We start from the raw sequence: 27,186 nt of genomic DNA, 5'->3' as shown, positions 1-27,186 counted from the left end.
ATCCTATATACCTGTCTTTGCTGCCTGCTCTGTGGCTGCCTGTGTGCCTAGGAGGCTGGCCCCTGCTGTCCTCCTCTCCTTCTCCTTCTCCTCTCTAGATTTCTCCTGCTTATTCTCTCTGCCCGCCAGCCCCACCCATCTCTCTCCTGCCCAGCTATTGGCTGTTCAGCTCTTCATTAGACCAATCAGGTGTTTTAGACAGGCAGAGTAACACAGCTTCACAGAGTGAAACAAATGCAACATAAAAGAATGCAACACATTTTTGCATCATTAAACAAATATCCCACAGCATAAACAGAAGTAGCACATCTTACACTAATATTGCACAGCAGGGCAAGGCCACACCTCTACAACAGGCTGTTCAGCGCTGACCCGACGCAGGGATGGAGATTAGTCCAGCTCCACATTACCCAGTCACCTCACACTGCTGCATGGGGGCCTGTCTGTCAACAGCCTCTGGGGCGCATTTCACATCAACACCGGAGCTGTCGTTTTGATGGTTTCAGCATTAGTGTGTATCCGTCACACGGTCTGTTTTCTTTGTGCTGCCTCCATGCAGAACTGCATTTACTTGTTACTGACACGCACCACTGTAAGATGCTAGTGCTTTTTGTGGCTGTATACACGTCTTTCCCTTTATCTGCAGCAAGGTAAGGATCCCACTGGGCTGTGGGTACTCACGGTATGCTGCATGGTATATAACATAGGATATGGTTGTATCGGTTGCCACTGGCGTGACTGCCGTCGGCCACTTCTCATGCACCCTTTCTGCCTGCTCAGCCTCCTTTCTCATTCCGTCTGTCCCCTGGGTGCTCTTTGGTCAACCTCTGATTGTGCTCACTTCTTCCTTCCTCCAGTAGGGTTTCCCACCCCCACCCCCAGAGGCCAATCTAGACTATTGAAGGGTGGAAGGTGATGGGAAAAAGGCCCCTTCCTGGGTGATACCTCCAGATACCTTTATGCGGCTTCTTATAACAGCCTCGCTGATCTGCCACTTGGTGGGAGCCAACCTGATAATGTAGTCTTAAAAAAGCTTACTAGTTCTTTGAGAGTCTTGTACAACACGTTTTGTTCAACACTTAACAAGTGTTGAATCCCCAGTTGCTAGGTTCTTCCACTGCTGATGCAATATGCTAAATAAAACTGAATTAATAAATCCAGATTTAATAAACAGAGCAGTGCAAAGCAGAGCACTCCCTGGTGACTCTCAGGAAGGCAGGAGACAGAATAGAGTAGCACACTGTCAGGTCTGTGGGCTGGGTCTTAAAGAGATGGTGGGCGTGGTCCCAGGCATCTCAGGGGCAGAGTCGGGAATGAGGCAGCACCAGGAACACAGCCCCCAAGCTGGAAATTCCATTTAACAATTAATTAGCTCTCAGCTCTTCCCAGACCCACCTTTTCTTCCTTACCCACCCAGATTTGTGACCTTTAAAAAGGAACATCAATAGCAAAACCCTTCAAGATATTTGTGCTGCTAAAACACTCTCAGATATTATCTGCTGGAGCTGTCCACACCAGGGACCATGCTCGGTTTCTGCTGGAGCTGTCCACTCCAGGGACCATGTTAGATTTTCTGCTGGATCTGTCCACACCAGGGACCACGCTAGGTTTTCTGCTGGAGCTGTCTACACCAGGGACCACGCTAGGTTTTCTGCTGGAGCTGTCCACTCCAGGGACCACGTTAGATTTTCTGCTGGATCTGTCCACACCAGGGACCACGCTAGGTTTTCTGCTGGAGCTGTCCACACCAGGGGCCATGCTTGGTTTCTGTGGATCTGTCCACATCAGGGACCACGTTAGATTTTCTGCTGGATCTGTCCACATTAGGGACCATGTTAGATTTTCTGCTGGATCTGTCCACACCAGGGACCACATTAGATTTTCTGCTGGAGCTGTCCACACCAGGGACCACGTTAGATTTTCTGCTGGAGCTGTCCACACCAGGGGCCACACTCAGAGAAAACTGCCCCTTCTCTCAGTGGCTAACAGTTGCCAATAGCTGTACCATTAGGGGTGGGACTGTGGGCCCAGTTTCTCTGTTTCTGGGGTTTGATCTGGCTTAGGTTCACTGTCTCACATTCTGGAGTTCGTGTATTCAACTGCTCTGCTGAGTTCAGAAGACATGGTTTTCTCCTAGCCATCTGCCAACTCTGACTTTTACACTTTCTCTGCCCCTCTTTCTCAGTGATCTCTGAGCCTTGGTATTGAGGGGAGGGCATACATGCTTCCTTTAGGGCTGAACATTCTACAGTCTATTCTTTGAACCGTGGCTACTTGTGTTTTGTGTCAATTCCCCTCTACTGGTAATAGAAGCTTCTCTGATGAGGCTTGAGAGACACAGTGATCGGAGGGTGTCCCAGAAGTGGCAGGGACAAGATAATGGTCTCTGCAGGACTCTCCCTCAGTTCCCTCCCTTGCCCTTCACTGTTGCCCTTGGGATCACATTCCAACATGAACCACCTGCGGCCCTCTGCCCTACCTTCCCATTCAGGGACACCTAAGCTAAGGCGTTTGTTACCGCACAAGCAATGCAATCTCTAAACCTCGTTTCCCTTAGAGTGCCAGTTTGAAGAGGGCAGCGCCTGCTTCTCAGGATTATCTTGGGAGTTAAACCATGTAACTCTTTTTCTTTCCTGCCACAAGTGCTGCCAGGTCACTGTTGCCAAGTGGTGTTGCAGCTGTGGAAATGGATGGTGAGCAAGACGAGCAAGGACCCTTGTGCCGTCATCGAGCTGTGTTCTACTGAGAAGATGAAGGGTTAGGTAAAGACTGAGCAGTGAGGGACGCTGTGGAGAGTAAGCAGTGCTAGCGAGTGTTGGTCAGTGCGAGAGGTAGTGAGCTAGAGCAGGGGATAGCTGAGTTTTTTTCAAACATATTTTATTTAAATTTTAATTTTCGAAGCCAGGTGGTGGTGGCGTACACCTTTAATCCCAGCATTTGGGAGGCAGAGCCAGGCAGATTTCTGGTTCAAGGCCATCCTGGTCTACAAAGTGCGTTCCAGAGAAACCTTGTCTTGAAAAGTGAAAATAGAAAAAAAAAAAAAAAAAAAAGAAAACAAAATAAGTTTGACTTTTTGAAATTTGTGAAAAACATCACACTGTACAGTTTCCCAATAATCTGGTTGATTATGCTGACTAGCTTTATATTGCCATCTGTCTTGGATAAAATTGTAACAGTTATATAAAAAGAATAAATTATTTTAATAAGCATTTTTGTTTGTTTTTGTGGGAGTTGGGAGTGTGTTTGTCATGGCATGCTTGTGGAGGTCAGAATACAACTTTGTAGAGTTGATTCTCTCCGTCCGTCTTGACTTCATTTGGGGATCAGACTCAGGTAGTCAGACTATATGGCAAGTGCCTTTTATCTCTTGCTGGCCTTTTGTAAATGTGATTACTTTTGATTTTTTAAAAGTTTGTTTTCTATGTATGGTTGTTTTGCCTGCATGTATGTCTGTGTACCGATTGCGTGCAGTGCCCCGGAGGCCCGGGAGAGGAATCCCACCTGTTGGAACTAGAGTTCCAGACGGTTCTGAGCCACTCTGTGGGTGCTGGGAGTCGAATCCGGGTCCTTAACTGCTGACCCATCTGCCCAGTGCCTCTTTTGATGTTTAATTTCAGCGACGTAAAACATGCCTTGTGTAGCCAGCCGTATTCATGCTCGAGCGCACATATCAGCAGCGTGTGGCCCATCCGTAATTTTGTATAAAAACCTCCAGAACTCTTTTTCCTCTCAGCACAGTAACTGTGTCATTAAACAACTCCCTGGCTGTAGCGCCAGCACCTTTGGCAGCCGCTGCTTTACTCCCTGATGTTGTGATGTTCACAGTTCTAGGTGCCCATATAAAGAGAACCATGGGGCTGTTTGTTTTCTTGTGACGGGCTGATTTCACTCAGCTCAGTGTCCTCAGGTTCACCAATATTGTAACAAACACGGATCAGAATTCCTTTCCCTTTCATGGATGAATTAAATCCCGTTTTATACTTGTGGCCGTTTGTTTCTGTTTATGTATTTATCGGGACAGTTGGGTAAGTACCTGTTCTCCATCCGAGCCCATCCATCTAACACACACACCGACTGCCTTCGGGATCCCTGGCTGCAGCCATAAGCGTGCCAGACTCAGCCACCGCCGCCAGGAACCTGTGCTCTGGAGGAACTGAAGCGGGAACTAATGGATGCATTTCTTAGTTTGAAGTATACCTTTAGAATTTGTGACTTCTTAGGGTATTTGGCAGCATGTCTCTGTCTTGTCAGACATAGAGCAGTCAGGACGGTGGCACAGGTCCTTCCTTTCCTGGGCTCCTTGGTTGAGTGTCATTCATTGTTCCTCACCTGGATCATCCCAGTGGCCTCCTGACTGTACCTGGCTTCTACTCCTTTGACTTCCCATAATCTCAAATGACAACATATCATGGATGGTATCCCTCTCCCTAACTCTTCCCTACCCGACTCCGGCCACCCTGGGGGAGGCTGAAAACCTCCTTGTGCCTCAGGTTCTGCTTGCTGCCCCCCATGTCCTTGGCCTTAGGACCTACCTATGCACCTTGTGCTCATCCCACCTTCTGTGTGTGTGCACGGCCCTTTGCCTGTTGACTGTGGTTCTTAGAGCGTGTGTACTTGTGTGTGTGCACGGCCCCTTGCCTGTTGACTGTGGTTCTTAGAGCATGTGTACTTGTGTGTGTGCACGGCCCCTTGTCTGTTGACTGTGGTTCTTAGAGCATGTGTACCTCTGTTTGTGCACGGCCCTTTGCCTGTAGACTGTGGTTCTCAGAGCGTGTGTACTTCTGTGTGTGCACGGCCCCTTGCCTGTTGACTGTGGTTCTTAGAGCATGTGTACTTCTGTGTGTGCACGGCCCTTTGCCTGTAGACTGTGGTTCTTAGAGCGGGTGTACCTCTGTTTGTGCATGGCCCTTTGCCTGTTGACTGTGGGTCTCAGAGCGGGTGTACGCCTGTATGTGCACGGCCCCTTGCCTGTTGACTGTGGTTCTTAGAGCGGGTGTACTTTATGTTCGTTTGGTAGAGCTCCTTCTCCCACATACTGCAAGGCCTACTTGCTAAGGTCTCTGTTCAAATATTACATCTGAGAAAGGTTTCCCTGGCTGTCTCTCCACTGGCACTCCGCTCCTCAGGCTGGGTGTCAGAGGCCTGGTTTACAAGAGCAAGAATGCTTCCCAGCCGTTGAGAATCACCTGGGGGTGGGGTATCCGTCCTATGCCTGTCTTCAGCCAAAACATCTGTCTGATAGGGTGGCTGCCATCTTGAGCCCTGGTGGAGGGACAGAGCATGAATGTATCACTAGTTCTAAGTGTCTGGCTGGAAGTGACATTATCTTAGGTTTCCCTGGCTTAAGCAAGTCACATTGCTACCCCTAATGCATTTAGTGTGGATTAGCAGCACCTCCTTGTACGTGGGAAGCCCCTGGGGAGGCATAGTGGGTAGTAGCCTCGGGCTTTGCCTGCTTGGGTTTTCTGCAGCGTTTGCTTCCAGCCAACAGATAGTCTGCCTTTGTTTATTTTCTTCTCTCGTGTGGATGGTGCGCACCATAAGAGTGAGGCCTTGGTCCTGACAGCCCTGCTGAGCCCTGGGGCCTAGGGACGTGCGTGGTTTATAGCAGGTGCTTAGTGATTTTAGAGATGAACCCCGGTTAGGGAGACAGCCAAGACACCCTGTTCAGTTAGTCACTGGGAGAGCGGAGTGGGGAGAAGGGAGAGATGGGGGAGGAAAGGGAGGGAGGGGGAGGAGACAAGAAGGCCAGGCAGGGCTCTAGAGAGCAGCATTGGAGTTGCTGGTCAGAGAACTGTGCCAGTGTGAGTCTTGGGCCCAGGGATGTGAGGTTCGACTGTGTGGGTTCAGGAGACGACAGGGTAGCTGCCTGTCACAGGGACAGGTAAAAGTCGAAGGAGGACTTGCTCCCTTTCAGGGTGAACCTGCAGCACCGGTTCCCTCTGTGGTCCTGTCATCTGGACAAGGACAGAAACCCACCCGCCAGTCAAGCTTTTGTAGGGATTGTGGGGAGGGGTAAGTGCTGGGGATCAGGCCCATGGCCCAGGGGTGCTGGGCAAGTGCCTACCACTGAGCCCTCATACATTCTGATATTGTATGGGTAAACTCTCATTTCCCCTTCTGCAGGCTAGAAGAACAGAGACTTCTGTGGCTCCAGCAAGTCTAAGGCTGGCTGTGGTCTCAGCCATGTGCTCTCCTGTCCTGTTGAGGCCCCAGGCAGGACAGTGCTTTGCTAGGTTTGGGATCTGGCAAGTCTTGGTGGAGAGAGCAATACTGCATGGCAGTTCCGGTATAGATGTGTGCAGGGTCTCACCAGGGAGGAAATCGCTGGGCTATTTCTGTATGCTTGCACAAACACCATAACCACAGTACCAACTGTAACGGATAAATCTACCCGCAGGGAATTTCTAATGAATAAGGTACAGAATCTGAAAGGGACCCTCAGTGATGTCTTCCGGGGCCTTGCCACTGGTGAGCTGGGAATGTCCTCTGTCAGAGGGGCTGTGCTCTGGTAAGGCATCTGTCCTTCACACCCTGAGGAGTGCCACAGAGTGGGGGACAGTGAAAGAAGTCTGGAGACATCTTCCAGCAGAAGTGGAGCCACTGTGTGGAAGAAATGAGGTGCAAAGTGCGGTATAGCAGAGGATCCAGAGAGCAGGGGACCCCTTTGGGATTGGAGGCAGGCGGCCCAGAGTACAGTCTGGGGAACAAGGGTGAGGTAGCAGGAAGTGGGGTATACAGGTGTTGTCCCAGGAGAGAAGATGGCGCCCAGCGGCTGTGGTAGCGGAAACTGGGCAAAACTTTGTGTCATCCTAATGATCTTTAAAGTGTTTTAGTTGAGGGCAGACCCAGTGAGTAACAAGCTAAAGACCGTAGTTCAGGTCCTCGGTTCCCATGGACATGCTGGGCGTGGACCTATGCCGCTGTGGCTCCGGGCTAGGGGTGGGGGTAGAGGGATCCTGGGGGCTTGTTAGCCAGTTCCAGTGTCAATGGCACAGTTCAGGTCCAGTGAGACAGCATGTGACCGGGCAGTGGAGGAGGATGGCCTCTGGACCCTGTGCGCATGCCTGGAGCGGGCACACAAGCCCCAGGTAGTGAGACCCTGGTCACTTAGGTGTGGGAGGAGGCACCCACGCACACACGTGTGCACACACTTAGCACACACTTGGTTGTCGTAAGTGTACGTAGTTTCAACTTTAAAAGGTCTTTGGGGCCAGTGGCTCTGCCACTGAAGCACCTGCCTCCAACGTGGTGGAGGGAGGACCCAGTCAGGAGCTGTCTTCTCACCTCCCTGCGTTCAGGGTGTAAAGCCCCTGCCCCCACAGGTCTTATAATCTACAGTTATAAATGTGCAGGGAAATGAACAGTAGTAAAATTAATATTTAGTTCACCATAACTTATGAAAAATATTAGACATTGAGTGCTGAAGTGCTTTGTGTCTTGCACAGACATTGTTAGTGCTTCGAGACGTCCTGCTCTGTGTCTGTAAGAACTTGTGACTTGCCGCACACCTGGGCTTGGCTCAGTTTCCGGGACTTTCCCTTCCCTGTGACGTGTCATGACATGCGCCTGGGGGTTTGTCATGGGAAGTCCTTTGCCTGCAGTGAGTTTTCTGGCATGTCTCAGTTCCTTCCACCATAGTCACATGCTTGGTTACCTGTCACCTTGGTACCAAGCGGCCACAAAGCTGATGTCTGTGTACGATGAGGCAGAGGTCCCCAGGGCCCTCATGGGACACCTGATGGGGCTCCTCCTGTGTTCACAGTGGAAACACCTCAGGAGACCCCTTCAGCGAGCAGTGTTAGCGCTTAAACCCCTTAAAAATTTTCCAAACCAATGAGTGAATCTCTGTCAACCTCGGGCCAACTGCTGGAAGGTTCTTCACCCTTTCCTGTCCAGTGCTGTGCGGAGGTTACTGGGTGTTTGCTGTGTACGAGCCAGCTGATGGTGGCGCCGGCAGAGGTCACGCCTGCCTTCTGTCCCTGGCCGTAACTGCTGGTGACGTTTTAGTCAGAGTCAAAGCCGGGCCTTCTGGACTCGGCCTTCGTTTTCATTCAGAGCAGTCAGTTACCCTGCTTTTCATCTGTGTGGGGTTTTGCTTGTGTTGCTTTCTAAATCCCAGTCATTCTGGATGTGTTTTCCTCCTTCCCAGACAAGGCCCCGCTGTCGAAGAGTCTCTTGCTGGTCCCCAGTGCCCTGTCCCTGCTGACCCTCCTGCTGCCCCACTGTCAGAAGTTCTTCGTGTACGACCTCCGTGCTGTCAAGAGCGACTTCCAGGTAGGCACACTGCTCCTTTGGCCTCTGGGAGGAGAGGGGGTGTTCTTCTAGACCTGCCTCTTCTTCCTTCAATTCGTTAGCCCCTCAGTACCCCTAAAGCTTCAAAAGCAGTATTTTAAAGTTGTTCTTTAAGAGTATTTTTGTGTTTTAATTATATTTAGTCTTTCTCTCCCCTGCAACTCCTCAGGCCCATGCCCACCACATGGCTCTCCTAATCCCCTCCCCCACAAACAGCGGAGTCCAGTGACTGCTGCACGTCAGCATGTGGATGCAGGGCCGTTCCCCAGAGCACAGGCAATTGGTCAGCCTCTTGGGGTCACACCTCTACAGAAAACCTTTCAAAGACCATCAGCTGCCAATAGTGCCTCAGCTGGGACCAGGGCCTCTCAGCCCCTCTCCATCCAGGTCCTTCTGAGGCCACCACCCAAGTCAGAAGTGCCACAGCCTTGGCTTGTCCTCTCCCCAAGACCTGGCTTGCACAGTCTTCCCTCGCCCACATTTGCAGTGCTACCTACGCCTTAGGAGGGCGGAGCGTGAGACAGATACCTCATTTAGGGCTGAGCACAAAGTCCCCGAGTCTGTAACAAGTATTCCCATACTGTGTTGACAAGCATGCTTTCTAGTTACATTTGCGGATATTTTCAGCGGTGCAGGTTATAATGGAGAAATTGCAGGGTTACCTTTTGCTGAACTCCTAAGTTTGTACCCTAGGTTTTACTCGCGGAAATGCGATTTATACTTTGAAGAGAGTTTAGGGCTAGTACGATGGCTCTGTCATAAAAGGCCACCAAGTCTGAGAACCTGAGTTCCACCCCTGGGACCCACACGGTGGAAGGAGAGAGCCTACCCCCACAAGTTGTTCTCTGACCCATGTTAATTTCTTTCACGTAGGCACGGTTTTCAAAATCAGTCAGCCTGTGTGTTTGATGAGATGATTCAGGCTCCTTTGCCTGTGCCGCATCGATTGATGTTTCTATCACGGAGCTAAACCACGAGGAATCACTTTTCTCTCGGAAAGAGCAGAGTTCTGCTTTCTAGATGGATGGGTGGCCTTGTGTGGAGGGCAGGATGTTAGGACCAGCTGCGTGGGTGCCCTGGCGGCTTCCTTTGCCACCCTGAGCATAAACTGTTGTCTCAGCTCACTGACCCTTCCTTCATTGTGGTACGACTGGCACCACGGCCTACAGTGGATGCAGAGTGCCGGTGAGTGTCCTTCTGTCCTTTACCCTTGTCACTGCTTCCGTCAGAGTAGACGGAGGCTGCTGTGTCCCTGTTACCTCGGGCTCAGGAAAAATACACTTAGGTTCATATGCACACCACACACAGAACATACACACGTGCATGTTAGAACACTTAGGTTCATATGCACACCACACACAGAACATACACACGTGCATGTTAGAAAACTTGGAATCTCACCCTAGGCCAGTTGGGTAAGAACGGCTGAAGGAATGGCTCTGTCGTTAAGAGCACTCACTACTCTTGCAGAAGACCCAGGTTTAGTTCCCAGCACCTGTATTGCTGACAACCACCTTAAACTCCAGTGCCAGGGATCCAAAGTCTTCTTCTGTCTCCATAGGCACTGTATGTACACGACACAGTTACACAGTAGAAAGAAGCAAAAAGGAAATATATACATGTTGGTTTATGGGGAGGGTTTCTCTGTGGCTTTGGAGCTGTCCTAGCACTAGCTCTGTAGACCAGGCTGGTCTTGAATTCACAGAGAGCCCACCTCTGCCTCTCAAAGTGCTGGGATTAAAGGCGTGTGCAGCCGCCACTCGGCCAAGGAAAATATTTTAATTTTATATAAAAGAGCAATTGATAGGACATTAATGATTTTAATTTTTAATGTTAATTTTTTAAAAAAGTAATCCCCAGGATTTCTAGTGTGAGGTCAGCCTTGAGAACTTCTGGAAGTGACTGACAGAGGGTTCTGCCCCACCTGGTCCCACGGGCTTCTTATTAATTAACTCTTACATCTTAAATTAACCCAAATTCTTGTCTGTGTCAGCCACGTGGCTTGGTACCTTTTATCAGTGAGGCGTTCTTATTTTGCTTTCTCTGCATCTGATGACTGCAGACTGAGCCTTTCTTCTTCCCAGAATTCTGTTCTTGTTGCCCCGCCTATACTTCCTGCCTGGCTACTGGCCAATCAGCGTTTTATTAAACCAGTACAAGTGACAGATCTTTACAGGGTACAAGAGCAGTGTCCCGCAGCAGTAGAGCCCCCAGTTCCTGGGTTTCATCTGGCCCACCTGCTGCCCACAGGCATCTTCCCTGGCATCTGGGTGCACTCCCAGGAAGTGCTTTGGAGCGGTGAGGAGTCTCACTTCTGCCCTGGGAATTCTAAACACACAAAAAAGAGCAGGGGACCGTGAGAACCAAGTCTATGCTAGATCCTTGGGTGATGATAAACCAAGAGGGACCAAGACTGGGTGGGCATCTCCGGGGAGCATGAGGATGTTTTTAGCAGGTCTGGGAGGAAGGGCAGCTGAGTTAGTACCAAAGAGAGGGTGCTGCCCCTCGGGTCTGCACAGCAGGTGTCACGGGAGAGCGGACACAGGCTTGGTGGGTGATAGGGTGTCCATCCTGTCACAGGGCCAGATGACAGAGGTATCCCTGCACCACATCCCCGAGGATGGCAATAAAGCCCCAATTATTCAAGACTAGTTACCAGCTGTTTTTGACATTAACCCCAGGAAAACCAAGCATCGGAGTTCTGGATACACAGTTCACTGCATGTTAGTAACTATAGTCTTAATTTTCGTCCTCTTCAGATTGTCCTGGTGTCAGAATGATTTGACCACAGTGTGGAGTTGTCCGTTAGCCGCTCTACATTGACGACAGGCATTGCCGTCGTACATAGTTGAGTGCCCACAGCCTGGGGTCGTCTTTGCTGGCCTAGAGTTGCACTGTGGTTGTGGTACTGTTGTGTTAGTTGCAGGCTCTGACGTGGCTGCCTGTCATGGTATTCCTCCCTTTTCATGGGCCTTTTCCTCTTGAACCTTGGCCATAGACCTCCAGTGCTGACGGTTTAGTGAGTCGGCAGGGAGATGGGTCTCGTGGCCTTCCCTAGGTCAGTCCAGTGCTGTGAGAATTTGGAGTTCACGGTGACAAAGTGCCTGGCATCTTGGAGCAGAGACAGCTGTGGGCTGCTTTGTAGTGCGGTTGGCATGAGTGTGTGTGTGTGTGTGCTCACACGAGTGTGTGTGTGTGAGTGCGAGTGTGTGTGGTGGTGAGCATGCCATGGTGGAGTCAGTTGTCTCCTTTTATTGAGATGTGTGTTCTGGGGCTTGAACTCATGGCGTCAGGCTTGGCAGCAAGTGCTCCGACCGGTGACATTTTTACAAGGAGTTCTCTGTTGCCGTAGCAAGATGCATCTTATGGTAACCATCGGAGGGAAGCTAGGCATACCGAGTTTACTTTTGCATGTGTGTGGTAACCACTGAGAACTCAAGCTGGACAGTGCGTGTCAGGGGCCTGAGCAGATCTCACTCACTCGCGGTTCTGTTTGCATCCCCGTCTAGATTTGGAGGCTGATATGCGGAAGGATAATTTGCCTCGACTTGAAAGACACTTTCTGCAGTAGTCTTCTTATTTATAACTTCAGGATATTTGAGAGACGATACGGGAGCAGGAAGTTTGCAGTAAGTTATTTGATGTTTCTGCTGAGGTTCAGAGCGAACCGACCTTTTCTGTAGTCTGTGTTTGCGCATTCGGTACTCCCAGGGTCTCCTGAGTGCTAAGCAACGGTGGTTTGCCTCCAGCTACTTCTCTAGCCCTTACGTTTTGTTTTTTAAACTCGGAAGTTTCTCCTATTTTCCCAAGATGACCTCTAGCTTGTAACCACGCATTCAGGCTCCAGAATACTGGGATTACAGGCGTGCAGCACTGTTCTGGACCCTTGTTTCAAATGCTCTCCTTATTTAAGACTTAGTGTATTATTTATAGTTATCTCTTAAATTACATGATTCTAGATCTAATTTGATTAATTTCAACATTAACCAAAGAAAAACTTTAAATTTAAGCCAATAGCATGAGAAAACAATTGAAATGATGGTAATACACACATTGTGTGTGCCAGTGATAAAAATTTTAATTAGAACTTTAGCTAATAAAATGCTCTTCACTTACTTGTCTTAATAGTATATGTGCTACTTATTAGCAGTATGTCCTAATTAAATGTTGTTTTTCAACACGTCTAGAAATTCTAGAAACTAGTACATGTGAACAATAATTATTTATTTGCTAATTTTGGAAAGTAACAAAAACAAGCAATATAAAACTATGCTTATGCATGTATACATATATGTGATATGCATATATACATGTATATGTGCGTACCCCCCCCCCCCGCATACCTGAATGCATGTTAACTAAGCAGCCGTTATTTATTGTTGGGCAACTCATTCTCTGTTTCTCCTTTTATTTTTAGTCCTTCTTGCTGGGCTCCTGGGTCTTGTCAGCCTTGTTTGACCTGGTCCTTGTGGAAGCTGTCCAGTATTCATTTGGAATCCCTGTGGCCAATAATTTGCCTTCTGGATTGTAAGTGGCTCACGGTTTGGAGTTATTTATTTAGGATTCTTAAATCTGTTTGAAATACTGTCATTCACCAACTTTCACTAAAGGTCTTTTAAGCTGGCTGTGGTGGCCACAACTTTAGTCCAGGCACTTGGGATGTCTGTGATCTCAAGGCCAGCCTGCTCTCCATAGCGAGTTTCAGGTCAGTCAGGGCTACCTAGTGAGTGAGGGTCTGTCTAATAAAAGAGACTCTGTACTTTCAGATATAGTAAGTAAGTGTGTGTGTAAAGAAAATCCAGTGTATGCGTACATATCCCTCATGTTCCTAAGATAATCAGTGTCACGGTTCTTCCCTTTTCCTTTCAGTCCTTCTGTAATTTGTTTGTTTGAGACAGTGTCTCGTGTGTAACCCAGGATGGCCTCTAATTCACAATTCTTTTGTTCAGGGTTTCCAGGGGCTGTGGTGATAAACCACTCTGAATTCCTCAAATTTAATTTGTTTTGTGTATTTTTTTTAAAATATTTATTTATTTATTATGCATACAATATTCTGTCTGTGTGTATGTCTGCAGGCCAGAAGAGGGCACCAGACCTCATTACAGATGGTTGTGAGCCACCATATGATTGCTGGGAATTGAACTCAAGACCTTTGGAAGAGCAGGCAATGCTCTTAACCACTGAGCCATCTCTCCAGCCCCCTTGTTTTGTGTATTTTTATAGTGATATTTTGCTGTTGTAATTTTATGAAATAATTAAATAAAAAAATCCAAATTTAATTAGCCCTAATAACAAAATAGATGTACTGGAATTGAGTTTCTGAAGGGACTTTTAGGTTGTTCACCCAGGGTAGAGCCATGTCAGTGCACAGGTAAGGAAAGCTTGTGCTTCCTGCAGCGACCTACGGCAGTCACGCTTGCAGAGCGTCGGCGCCTGCAGAAGACCTAGCGCATATCAGGATTAAGTAGATGAGCCTGTGCTTGAGAGGCGCGCACAGCAGCGTGAAGTTGGGGAAACTTGGTATTTAAAATTCTGTGTGCACTAACTTTAGGCTTGTTCTAATTTTACAGTGTGGGTTTGAGAACTGTAGGGTGTATTAGGTTCCTTGATTCTAAAGCTGGATCTCTATTGTAGATACATGACTAGTGTTATGTCAGACACCTCATGAGCAGTGCCCTTCACTGTTAGTAACGTGTGGTTCTATGTGGCCTTGTCATTAGTGTGGGGACGGGGGTGTGGGCTGCTGCTCCTGTGAGCAGGGTGTGGTGCTGGAGAAGGATTCGGTGTTCACCTCAGCACTTGTTTCTCTCAGAATAGGTCTCATCTGGCCAATTCCTCCTGGTTCCTAACAAAGGCTACTTACTGAGTTTTGAGGCATGTGTGTGATGTGTTGGTGTAAGAATGAGACTGGTAATAGTCACACCAGACCCCTGAAACTCACACGGGGGAGGAGAGAAGTGAGCTGTCCTATGACTCCCATATGTGTGCTGTAGCCTATGTGTGTGTACATGCACACGCACTTGCACACACACTTGCACACACTTGCACACATACCCACACACATTCTCACATACACTCACATACATACACATTCTCATACACGTACACACTAAAAATCAGCGTTAAAGAAGGGAAACAGCTGTCACAGCTGTTCTAGGATTAAAGACAAAACAAACAAAAATCCCCAAACCTTGAATTTCCGTTTTCTTTGGAATAAGGGTCATACTCCACAGGTCCCATCTAGAGTGGGAGGAGCAGACAGCAAGGACTTTGCCATCACAGATTTGGGTTCCAGCTGTGCCGCTTACTAGCACCCATGACGTACGTCAGTGGGAGGTGCTCTACTGCACAGGGCCATGAGGGGCGCTAAGCAAGCCCCGCATTTGGTTTCCTTCTTTCCTGGAGCTCTGCTCTGCAGGCTGAGGCTGTCACTCCAGCCTCCCCGGACAGCTTGCTCTTGGCTGCCTCTTGTTTGACAGAATGGCTTGTCCTTTTGTGTGTGTTATGGCAAAAGTTTTACTAACTCGACGAATGTTTATTGCGTTTACTTGTTTTCATATCATAGAATTCTCTTTGTTGACCCTCTGTGCTATTGACTAGGTCCTTGAGAAAGAGCCTAGGTCTGATATGTACTTGATGAGCTCACAAGACTCTGAAGGATCGTTGCCGGTGAGCCCAGTTAGACTCTGAGGCAAGGTTATTGATGTCTGCATCGTTGGTCTGTGCTTTCTGTAGCGTTCTGTGCAGAGACTGCACCTGACATCCAATGGACGTTCACAACTTAACTCTCTGTGCAGAGACTGCACCTGACATCCAATGGACGTTCACAACTTAACGCTCTGTGCAGAGACTGCACCTGACATCCAATGGATGTTCACAACTTAATGCAGAAAAAACCACTTTGCTTTCAAAGTAGCTACCTTATTAGAAGCTATATATGTGAACTGTGTCTAGTAACCTGTGCTCGACAGGTTTGCCCTAATACTCCTATTGTTTATTACTTGTTAGTATTTGTATATGGGTGTTTTCTAGGTTCAAACCCCTGCAGAATAATTGAATTTGAATTTTTTCATATGTTAGAGTGTGTAGCGCTGGTGAGATCGATCGCTGGGTAGCACTTAGTAGCACTTGCTACTAAGCCTGATACCTGAGTGTGATCCCTGGAACCCACACGGTGGAGGGAGATAAGTGGTCTCTACACACGTGGCACATACATGCCCAGATGTATATATACACAATACATAAATTTCAAAGAGCGTCTGATTACAGTGCTAATAAATTACACTCCCAGGAATTTTTCGTTGCGTTTAATTTCCCTGTAAGGACCACGGGACGCGGTTCGTCTCACTGCCGTGTCTGTGCTCTCACTGTGCTTCACACTTCCACACCACTCCCAGGAAAACCTTTTGGAAAGAGCTTGCGGAGAACGCGCCCAGGAGTAGGTTGGTCTGAACAGCTGAAAATAGGCTCTGCTCAGGCCTTTCCCTCCCTCTAGGCGGAAGTCGGATGCAGGGCCTCCTCACACGCTAGGCTGGTGCTCTGCCACCCAGCACTGTGCATATTCGTGCCCTGAACTGCATAGGAACTGCAGCCCCCCCCCCCCCGCCATGTTATTAAAGGGTTTTACTCGCTTGCATCTGAAATCTTCCCTTATTTTCCTCTGTTGAGAGACTGCATCAAAAACCTCCACCGTTGCTCCCGCATCCAATAGTTAGGACGTTTTTGTAAACGGTTTGCTTATTATTGAACAGTTGGTACGAGACCTGCAGAGGCAGGTGGGTCTCTGAGCTCCAGGACAGAAGAGTAATGGAGGTGATTTTGTAGAGGAAGCTTTCAGCTGAGTCGTTTATGTTTATGTGATATTCACCTCCTTTGCTTTTAGACAAGTTTCTTAATGGAGAATCCAAATGGGTAGACCAGGATCAGAGCTGAGATTCCCCAACCAACATGTGGCCTGGAAAAACCTTTACAGTGTATCTTTATCCGTTAAGAACAGGCTGCTGGTAGTGTGATTAACAAGTTATCCGAGTACAGCACAGTCACCTTCCCAGCATTTGCCTTAGGTCGGGGTTGGGGAGAGAGAAAGGATGGGGCCTCTGGAGCGCCCTGCTGCCGTCAGCTGTGTCCTGTGGTGGGCTGGGCAGAGTGCCGGATCCTTGAGAGCTGATGTCTGGAGCAGAGCACACGGAATTTGGACCGCCATCCCAAGTGTGAACTGACAGAAGGGATCTATCAGATCATTCCGCCATCCCAAGTGTGAACTGATAGAAGGGATCTATCAAATCATTCCGCCATCCCAAGTGTGAACTGACAGAAGGGATCTATCAGATCATTCCGCCATCCCAAGTGTGAACTGACAGAAGGGATCTATCAGATCATTCCGCCATCCCAAGTGTGAACTGACAGAAGGGATCTATCAGATCATTCTGAACAGTAACTTATTTCCCTCACTTATGTGCAGAAGTTAATCAAAACACGTTAAGGCATTTCACAGCCTGCTCAGATGAGGCTTGGGATGGAACCTGATTTGGGTGGCCCTCCCCAAGTAATTCATGAACTTGTTCTTTGTATTTTTATTAATGTTTTTGAGACAGAGTCTCACCATGTAGCCTGGACTGGCCTTCGTCTGCCTTTTGAATGCTGGGGTCACAAGCATGACCCCCACAAATGGCTCATGCACATGTCTTATACAAGGTGTAAGATAAAAATAAATGAGCATATCAGAATACTCAGGGTTTAATTATGTTGCTGGAATAATAAAATAGCACAGAAGTGTTTAAAGTTATTGTTATTATTATTATTATTATTATTTTTACCAGAGAAGAGGCTGGATGATACAGAATCCCGACTCACCCAACAGTAGGTAGACAAAGAGTTTTAATGAGATTAAAGACAGGTTGCTTGCTCTGACTCATAGCATTTCACTGTTCACATTGCTAAGTGACCGTAAGCTGCCAGATCGGAAGCTTTTCCTGCGCATGCTGCGGAGGTAATTGCGGTACAGCATGACGCTGATGACCCGAGCCTGGAACTGCTTGGACACGATGTAGTAGAGGACGACGTCCAGGCAGGTGCTGAGGTTCATGAGGAAGGTGGTGAAGGCGCCCCAGGGGCTGTAGCTGTTCCCCTCCCCGCCCAGCATCAGGACGGCGAAGCAGATGTGGAAAGGCACGAAGCAGATGAGCACCTGCACCAGCAGGGTGATGATGATCCGGATGGACTTCTCCTTCACCTTGGGCGTCAGCTTGGACGTCTGCCCTCGCAGGAGGCTGTGGGTGATGACCACATAGCACCCGATCATGATGAACAGCGGGATCAGGAAGAAGAACACGAGCCGGGTGAAGTTGAGCACATTGACGGCTTTTAAGTGGATGATGTCCGAAATCTTCAGGCAGGTGGCAGGCGAGGAGGCTTTGTCGGGGTCTTCGTAAAGCAGGAGCAGAGGGACAGTGGTGGTCAGGGTCATTATCCAGACCCCCACACAGGCCAGCACAGCCTTGCAGGTGTTCTTGAGTTCCTTGGCGTATTTTGGCTGTACGATGGCCATGTATCTGTCAGCACTGATGAAAGCCAGAAGCCACAGAGCCATGCTCGGGTAAAACACCACCAGGGCCCCAAGAATGTGGCAGAAGTACTCCCCGAATGGCCATTCACCTTTTGCATAGTAAAACATCCGAAAGGGTAGACTCAGGATAAATATTAAGTCCAGCAGCGCGACGTTCATCATGTAGACAGTCACGGTGGTTCTTTTCTTGGTCGTACAGCTGAAAACCCATAGCGCGGTGACATTAACAAATAATCCAATCAGGAAGATGCAGCTGTAGAAGACCAGGGCCGCGATCTTGTACTCATCTGGGTGTGCGCTGTTAGAAAGGACCACCTGGTCGCGGTTGCTGGGGGTGGTCATCTTACAGCAGGCCGGTGCCCATGGTGCATGGGAACTGTGAGGACGAGTAAGGAAACGGGGATAAGAGCTTGGTTGGAAACGCGCTCAACAACATCAGGCGTCTTGCTGTGCGTGAACTTTCATATCCAAGAGTCCAGGTGCATGCCTTAGTAGTTTTCAAGAACATATGCCCTAGATGTCATTGTTATTGTTTACTGATTTCTTTAGTCTCTTTCCTCCTTTCTCCTTTCTTCCTCCCTCCCTTCCTTTATTTTTGAGAAAGGGTTTCTCTGTATAACCCCGACTGTCCTGGAAGTCACTATTTCAACCAAGCTGACCTTCCCTTCACAGAGTTCTACCTGTCCTGCCTCCTGAGTTACCTGTGATTAAAGGTGTGCACGACCACACCCAGCCCCAGTCAGTTCAGGTGCCCTCAGGCACCATGACGCTCTGGGAGATTTGTCCAGTTTCATTGACCTTGCTTATCTCTCTCTTTCCCAAGTAATCAATTAAGAGACAGTGAGAATTCTCTGGAGTACTGGGGAAAGGGCCCATCTGGATTCTAAATCCTATAAAATGGCTTGTCAATTTTTATCATTTTCATTCTCTTTATTTTATAACTCAGATCATAATTTACAAAGCCCACACTAGAACACTGACGGAGCCAGAGCAGCAGCGGCAGCAGCTCTCGTGTGTGAGCGCCAGGAACTTGGGTTTCTCTTGCTGCTCTGTCTCTGCTGCCCCTCTGGCACACGATAGGCAGTGCTCAGTGGTCTGTGAGCATTGGGTGAGCTGCCCCTCACAGCTCTGACCCACCTTGTCAGTGAGGTCTTGTAGTTCTCCGTTGACCCCACACCTTTTTCTTGAAGTTGTAGACTTTCTCCCAGTGTCACCCTAAACTATCTAAAGATTGTCGTGGTCTGGACTACTGTGTCGTGGTCTGGACTACTGTGTCGTGGGTCTGGACTGCTGTGTCGTGGGTGTGGATTACTGTGTCGTGGGTCTGGACTGCTGTGTCGTGGGTCTGGACTGCTGTGTCGTGGGTCTGGACTGCTGTGTCGTGGGTCTGGACTACTGTGTCGTGGGTCTGGACTACTGTGTCGTGGGTCTGGACTACTGTGTCGTGGGTCTGGACTACTGTGTCGTGGGTCTGGACTACTGTGTCGTGGGTCTGGACTACTGTGTCGTGGGTCTGGACTACTGTGTCGTGGGTCTGGACTACTGTGTCGTGGGTCTGGACTACTGTGTCGTGGGTCTGGACTACTGTGTCGTGGGTCTGGACTACTGTGTCGTGGGTCTGGACTACTGTGTCGTGGGTCTGGACTACTGTGTCGTGGGTCTGGACTACTGTGTCGTGGGTCTGGACTACTGTGTCGTGGGTCTGGACTACTGTGTCGTGGGTCTGGACTACTGTGTCGTGGGTCTGGACTACTGTGTCGTGGGTCTGGACTACTGTGTCGTGGGTCTGGACTACTGTGTCGTGGGTCTGGACTACTGTGTCGTGGGTCTGGACTACTGTGTCGTGGGTCTGGACTACTGTGTCGTGGGTCTGGACTACTGTGTCGTGGGTCTGGACTACTGTGTCGTGGGTCTGGACTACTGTGTCGTGGGTCTGGACTACTGTGTCGTGGGTCTGGACTACTGTGTTGTGGGTCTGGACTACTGTGTCGTGGGTCTGGACTACTGTGTTGTAGGTCTGGACTACTGTGTCATAGGTCTAGGCTCTCTACGATTCTGTCATGGTCTACTAGCACCCTGGAGCAACAAGTATACAGATGGGAGTATCTGAGGCAGGGGCTGACATGTTTTGTTCCCCAGCGTGCAGTTGCATCAGTGGGGCAGAGAAAGCAGTGCTTTGAGGATGTTTTTCTAGTCTAGTTACTGCTCCTGCTGGCCTAGAAGCACGTAAATTCTGTCAAAGTCAAGTAGGCCTGAGAAGTCCTTACTTGTGTATATAGAAACTAATAATCCCACCATCGAAAGTGTTCATTTAGAAATTAGTTTAATAGTGTTTATAAATAAGGTGCTGTCAGTGTGAAGAAATTCCTGGGGTGCAATGCCAGCAGAGACTTAAAAACGTTCACTATGAAGAGATGGAACCTGGAGGCATCTCTTTGCGATATGGGGGTGTATGAGAAGTTGTCTTCATCAGCATCGCTCTGTAGGGTGCTCATCTCTGATTCAGCCTGGGCTATCTCCTCAGTGGAACTCACAGAGGGGTCACAGCCCATGGCCAGCCGATGACCGTGGACAAGCGTGGGGTCCATGTGTTCCTCCCTCCCTTCTTCCCATAGTTGTTTGTCCCATGTTTGGTTTAAATGTGATTTTGGAATAAAATCCTATATATGAAAACCTGTATTAACATTTCCAAATAAAGCCGAGAATTGCGGCACACGCTTGTAATCCCAGCGCTCGGGGCAGAGGGAGGCAGAGCTCTGCTTGAAGCCGGTTTGCTCTACATAGTGAGTCCCAGGGCAGCCAGTGAGGCCCTGTCTGAAAAGCGCCCCCAAACATTTCTATAACTAGAATATTAGTTTCTACCCAAATGATAAAATTGGTGCATAGAAAAGTTAAATTTTTATTATTAAGCAAAGGTTACTTAGAGGCTTAAACGTTTTAACTCTTAGTGGACTTGAGAATAGCATCGCAGAGTGAATGAATTCAGAGTCGTCCTCCTCCGCTCTGACAGTGCTGTGGAAATGCTTACACACACAAACCAGCTTGGCCGCCCTGCCTCACCCTCCCCCCTGGCCGCTTTTCTGTAGTCCACTTATCACCAGTTCTTGCTTGTGCCTTTGCTCCAGTGTGGTGATGTGTCTCAGTGTTGCCGTACCGGCTGTGTTCTGCAGGGTTTTGGGGAAGTGTCGAAAACTGACTGGCTTTCAGGTTAACTTTTGAAATACTTAATTTCATGATTATCTGTAGTGTTTTTCTTGAAACCAACAAATTTCATGAAACAATATAGTTGATACCACACGACAAAGACAGCGAGATACCTTATGATGTATCGTGTCATAAACTTGTGCTAAACGGGTGGGGGAAGAGCAACTGGCACCTCCCGTGCTGAAAGTGGGAGAAATGGCCCTCCCCAGGGCAGAGCCCACAACTGGTTATCCGGTGCTGCAGGAGAAATGGCCCTCCCCAGGGCAGAGCCCACAACTGGTTATCCGGTGCTGCAGGAGAAATGGCCCTCCCCAGGGCAGAGCCCACAACTGGTTATCCGGTGCTGCAGGAGAAATGTCCCTCCCCAGGGCAGAGCCCACAACTGGTTATCCGGTCCTGCAGGAGAAATGGCCCTCCCCAGGGTAGAGCCCACAACTGGTTATCCCGTGCTGCAGGAGAAATGGCCCTCCCCAGGGCAGAGCCCACAACTGCTATCCGGTCCTGCATGGCCAGCCCTGAAGACTTACATACAAGTAACATTACACAGACTGAGCAGGACATATATGTGTGCGTGTGTTTGTGTGTACGTGTGTGTGCATGCGTGTGTACATGTGTGTTCGTATGTGTGCATGTGTGTGAGTAACTACAATTAATGAGAAAGGCCATGAATTTGAAAGAGCAAGGAGGTATATGGTGGGGGAGGATTTGAGAGGAAAGGGAAGGAAGAAATGATGTAATTCTAATCTCAAAAATAAAAAATCCTAAAACTCTACCCTTACTGTCAACATAAAACACTGGAAACGAGTGCCAGGTCCTGGAGAAAGGACAGCTGCGTGTCCCAGGGTGTCGTCTGCTGCTGCTGATTTACCACCAGGTTGTTGGATGGCGCTTACCTCTGCCGATGTGCGGTCCCGTGAAGAGCTCTCGGAGCTTGGGTTAGTGGTGCTTCTGTCTCGGCTCGCTGTGCCGCTGTGCCGTGGAAAGGCTCTTGGAGATGTAGTACCGATATGGAGCTGTCTGGGCTGAGTGCTGCACGGCCTCTTTCAGGAAGTGCTCTGAAACAAGGTTCTCAGCCTGGGGCTTTACCCTGGATGTGGTTTTTTCTCTTTCACAAGTGATTTGTTTATGAAGTCCTGCTCCGCTCAGGCTCCTCTTGAAATGATAGCATATCTTGAAGAAAGGCATAAAGAACGGAAATTTTCTTGAATTAGCTGGTTGTTTTGTTGTCAGAAGTCTGTCATTTATAGAAAGGAGGTTTGGTGTTGGGCACAGCAGGGTTCGAAGCCTGGCCTCTCTCTAGGCTGTTGACTGTGTCCAGCTTTGTCCAGCTTTGGTGTTGGCCTGGGTGGCCTCTACAACCGAAGTACGCAGAATCTACTCCAGAAAAGTCCCGCCTGTGAAAGGCACCTGCCATTCAGGCTCCTCAGTCGTCTCTCCCAGGTTTGTGAATTACATCATGGCGCGTCTCACATTTCCAGATTCCCAGCACCTCCAGCTGGACTCCATGGCCGCCTGCCTGCACTCTGTCCTGCAGATCTGTTCCTGAGCCTGTGGCTGCTTCCCACTACTCTCTCCCCTTTCTATCTCAAGGACGTCTAGCAGTCATTTTTTTTTTTTTTTTTTTTTTTTTTTTTGGTTTTTTGAGACAGGGTTTCTCTGTGGCTTTGGAGCCTGTCCTGGAACTAGCTCTGTAGACCAGGCTGGTCTCGAACTCACAGAGATCCGCCTGCCTCTGCCTCCCGAGTGCTGGGATTAAAGGCGTGCGCCACCATCGCCTGGCCTAGCAGTCATCTTTTTTTATTTCATTTTACTATTTTTTTTTTTTTTGCCTGACTGTCTCTGCAAATCTTCGGAAGGACCGGGTGAGTGATTGGAAGAATTTGCATATAGGAGTGTCCTCAGCTAAGAAGGGAAGTGAAACCTCCAAACTGTTGCTGTCTAGCTAAGCTGCACTTAACTTTCTCTTAAAAGTGAGCTGCCTCTTGTCCAGTTCTGAGTGTCTCCACATCAGTCACACAGGGTTTGCCAGGCTTTAAAGGCTAACCAAGCACAGCTCCTTCTCTGTTCTCAATAAGGGATTTAATACAGCTGCAGCCACCTCACCCTTCCTCCCCTTGGAGACCAGGCTGGCCTGGAACTGTACCCATCTCTCTGCCTCTGTCTCAAGTGGTGGGCGACAGGCATGAGCCACCATGCCCTCCTTGAACTTGCTGTCGGGAACCATGGGGGCCTCAGGAGTCATGTACTCTAGAGTCACTGGAGGCCACTGCTGTGCTTCCTGTCAGTGAGGAAATGGAGCGTGCTGTACTCAGAGGCTGCCCGGCCGTCTGCTACTGTAGTAATGATTGCCTTGGCTCCTCTTTTAGATGTGACTTCATCACTGCTAAATTACATCATAAATGTTCTCTCTGGAGTCACGTTCTTTCCTGTGCCACACAGGAGCCTGACTGGGACCCGGTGCATCCTCCCTGCATCACACAGTCCATGACGAGGTTTCTGACAGGAAGTGCTGCAGGCTCATGTCTGGGGTGTTTCTCATTAAGACATGAGTCTTTTCCTGCACATAGCATTCGTAATTGAGAACTTCCATTTTTTAGTGCAAGGCACCAGGCAGATTAGGAACTTCCCAAAGGCTCAGCGGGTCCACTGTAGACCGTCTCCTTGGCTGCCATGACCAGCTGCCGTCTGTCCTCTGCCATTTCTCAGACTTGTTCTCTGCCCTCTCATGCTGAACTGGCCTGGAAGATTCCTTGACCCAGCTCTGGGCCGTGCGTTTGTGTCGATGTCCCACGCTTAGTTGGCTTTGATGCCGTGACAGAACCTGTGCTGGCTCTCAAACAGATAAGGAGGGGAACAGACGGAGAGGGAGGGGGTGATGGAGAGGGAGGGGGGTGATAAGGAGGGGAACAGACGGAGAGGCAGGGGGTGATGGACAGCTGCAGGGACAGCTCGAGACCTGGAGCCTAGGGGGAAGGTCTGTGTGCGTGGCCGGGTCTCAGAGTAGGTCAAGGGTCAAAGTTTAAGTCTCCTTTGCCTGCGGGTAATTCTTACTCTCACACAGGAACTTCAGGGCCGTTCCTCACTATGTTTTGGAATGTGAGAGGAACTTGGTTCCAGCCAAAGTGGGCCGCAGGTTCCCTTCACTTATCAAATGTTTAGGTCTGTGTGGGTGAATTTTTATTTTAGTATGGGAGCCCAGCTTTTGAATAAATAGGTTTAGCTAGGACAGCATTGAAGGTAGAGACGGTTACTAGCTGTACATCCTGCCTCTGTGGAAGATGCCCCTTGGGTAAAGCTTTGTGTGTGCCATGGGCACCCATACAAGTGCAGGAGCTCTTCATCCTGATCCCCTGCCTGCACTGCGGCCAGAGACGGCTGAAAGGCTGTGCACCTGGCCTGTCCCAGCGCGGGACAGTGGACAGCAAGCGCTCAGAGACCAGCCCACAGCCGTCCCCATGGAGACGTGAGAACCACAGAGAGAGCTACACTAGGGAGGAACCCTAGCCCCCCTCCCCCCCCCTGCCCTGGCACTCTAACGTGACAGGAGAGCCCTCATCTCTGCTTCTCACTTTCTCGGACCAACGACTCAACTGTTGCTGCTTCAGAAGGGCAGGGCTCAGGAGTTGAAGGTCAGGGTGTTTCAAATAGTAGGAATTTCTGAGTAAAGTCTGAGCGTTGGTCTAGATTCATTTTTTAATCCCAGTGATTTATAGACATAGTCTTATAGCCACTTAGAATGAAGAGAAGCTTCCTTTAATTTCCTAAATTGTCTGTGATTTAGCCTTCCCCATTCTGTCTCTTGTGTGCAGCTTAAAATGTTGTGAACATTTAGACAGTTACTTACCCATAAAGAATGACTTGAACCCAGATACGACAATCAGTATGGCAGATAAGTTTAACTAAGCAGCAAAGTCATAGACTATAGACTGCCCTTAGAGTCTAGAGAGGACTCCACCTGGCACTTACCAGTCCTATAGCTGCTGAAGTCTTGTGCCCCAGGCCAAGGGTTCACAGAGGGTTCTCCCTGAGAACCCAGGGCTATTGTGATGCTCTTGAAGTTTTAGTTAAAGGAGACGTGCGGAGGACCGAGGACCTTGCGTGTAACACGAGGTCACCGGTCAGAAGAAAGAGGGCTTAGGTGGGCCAGTGCTCTCATTGGATCCTCAGGCATCCCAGAAGTCCCTGTGTCAAAAGCTTAGTCCTCAGCCTGGAATTTATTCTCAGAAGGTGGTAGGGACCTTTAAGTGGGAGGTCCTTGGGGGCATGCCCTCAGTTTGGGGTCTGAGATGCAGCCATGAGATAAATGGTTTGCTCTACTATGCTGTCCCTGCCTTGACGAGTGTGATCCTTTTCCACACACTTGGGGCAGTGGGGCCAGTCTCAGACGGAAATCCTCTAAAACCGAGCCAGAATAAACCTGTTGTGTTTAGAGGTTTATCTTGGTTACTCGCGACAGTGATTTAAAGCTGACTAACCATGACTGATAAAGAGCGTTGTTTCCAGGCTGTTTAAATACAAGCCTGTTTACTGGTATGTGGGAAACGGGGGGTTTTACTGAATTGGCTTCTGCATGCTAAGAGTGCATCCGAACTTCTCTTAATTACTTGATGTGGATTTTTCCTGCCGTTATGTCTATCACTCAGAGGAGCAGTGGAAGGGTCCCCATCAGGCAGGTCTTCATACCCATGCTCTCGTTCAGTCTCCTGCTTTCCTCAACATGTGCTGAAGGCAGACTCTGTGTGGTGTGGTGGCACGGCCCGGAGATCGTTTGCTCTGTGCCAGATTGTGCACCATGGTTGTCTTCCCACCCCAGCGCTGGTACAGTTCTGAGGGAACAGACAGTTCTTCTTTCCTGTTCTCTCCTCAACACAGAAGACCTTCTTCATAGCTGGATTCCCCCAGCAGTGGATCTGCATCTAGGAGGAACTCTGCCATCTAGTGGCCGAGAGGAACAGGCTCTCAAACAAAGAAAACGAAAACCCATGTGTCCACATCAGCAATCACGCATGTCTGCTAATTTCATCTGTGCACATGAAAATGAAAACTAAACCTGCAAAATAACATTGCTCACCCGTAAGAATGCTTACAGTGAGGAAAGCTTAACGTGTGTGTGTTGGCAGGAGTTTAAACACAGAAGACCTTTTGATATCAAGTACCAAATGTGAGCTGTACAGATGCCACAGCTCGGGCTACTCCTTGGTACCTCGCCAGTGAGACTGAATGTTTATGTGCCCCAGGAGACAGGAGAGCATTCTTAGCGCTGTGTGTAAGAGCTCCAGAGTAGGAGCAGCCCAGCCTCCCCCAGCTGCAGACTGCAATCAGGTGTGCACACAGCAGCATGCTCTTCCTGCCCAGATGGACCCTCACGAATGAACCTTATCACAAAAAGCAGCACGAGAAGAAATCCCTAATGAGTGATTCCATTTTCTGTGGCTTCCACAAAGCGGCCAGGCTGCAGTTAAGTGTGTAGGTGGTCACTGCTTTGGTGGATAGAAACAGTATGGATCGTCAGGATGTAGCAGGGGCCCCTGTGGCAGGACCCAAGGACAGTTGCTCAGTAACCTAAAGAGATGCAGGCAGGAGGTGATAGAACCCGGAAGGAGAGAACCCTGTGAATCGGCTATGTACAGAGGTGTTGACTAGGCTCTCTTGCAGGAAGGAGCCAAGGAATAAATAAGCCCTCATGTTGAAATAGGAGCGGCAGGGCTGCGTCCCCAACACCCCGGCCGCTTGGCTAGCTCATGCCCGAAATAACACACAAACTGTATTCATTTAAAGAACTGCTTGGCCCATGAACTCTAGCCCTTACAGACTAATTCTCGCACCTGGACTAGCCCATTTCTAATGATGTGTGTAAGCACCCCAAGGTGCGCTTACCGGAAAGATTCTAGCCTAAGTCCATCGTGGGTCGCAGCTGCCTGGGAGAGCTGAGCATGGCGTCTCTGCTCCAGCAGAGCTGTCCGGTCTCTCCGGAAACAGAGCAGAGTCTGACCTCACTTCCTCTTCCGCCCAGCATCCTATCCTGTTTATTCCGCCCACCTATCTTATAACCTATCAGGGCCAGCAGTTTCTTTATTGCTCAGCCAATTAAATCAACAGATTGATATGACACTCCCACATCA

General features: G+C 49.1%; 2 protein-coding genes across 2 annotated transcripts in view; one reads left to right on the top strand and one right to left on the bottom strand.

Annotated features, from left to right (window-relative positions):
• Positions 1-27,186, top strand: part of Ubac2 (UBA domain containing 2) — a 168,831-nt gene that overhangs the window by 21,021 nt on the left and 120,624 nt on the right. Inside the window, exons 2-4 of the mRNA XM_050150387.1 lie at positions 8,153-8,277; positions 11,805-11,924; positions 12,713-12,822. Coding sequence (XP_050006344.1) covers positions 8,153-8,277; positions 11,805-11,924; positions 12,713-12,822 — 355 coding nt within the window. The remainder of the gene's footprint in view (positions 1-8,152; positions 8,278-11,804; positions 11,925-12,712; positions 12,823-27,186) is intronic.
• On the bottom strand, positions 17,036-23,466 carry Gpr18 (G protein-coupled receptor 18). The gene is made up of 2 exons (XM_050150386.1): positions 21,958-23,466; positions 17,036-18,236 (listed from the first exon to the last, which is right to left on the bottom strand). Exon 2 carries the CDS (start codon positions 18,200-18,202, stop codon positions 17,207-17,209), a length of 996 nt encoding a protein of 331 aa, XP_050006343.1. The 5' UTR covers positions 18,203-18,236; positions 21,958-23,466; the 3' UTR covers positions 17,036-17,206.

This window comes from Alexandromys fortis, unplaced genomic scaffold, assembly GCF_014885135.2.
Source record: "Alexandromys fortis isolate MF-2015 unplaced genomic scaffold, M_Fortis_MF-2015_v1.1 scaffold_66, whole genome shotgun sequence".
Taxonomy (NCBI): Eukaryota; Metazoa; Chordata; class Mammalia; order Rodentia; family Cricetidae; genus Alexandromys; species Alexandromys fortis.
The sequence above is the reverse complement of the archived record's forward strand: the minus strand, read 5'-3'. Positions and strand labels throughout refer to the sequence as shown.

Coding starts and splice junctions, on each gene's coding strand:
- Gpr18 (XM_050150386.1), bottom strand. CDS start 18,202: ATGACCACCCCCAGCAACCGCGACCAGGTGGTCCTTTCTAACAGCGCA.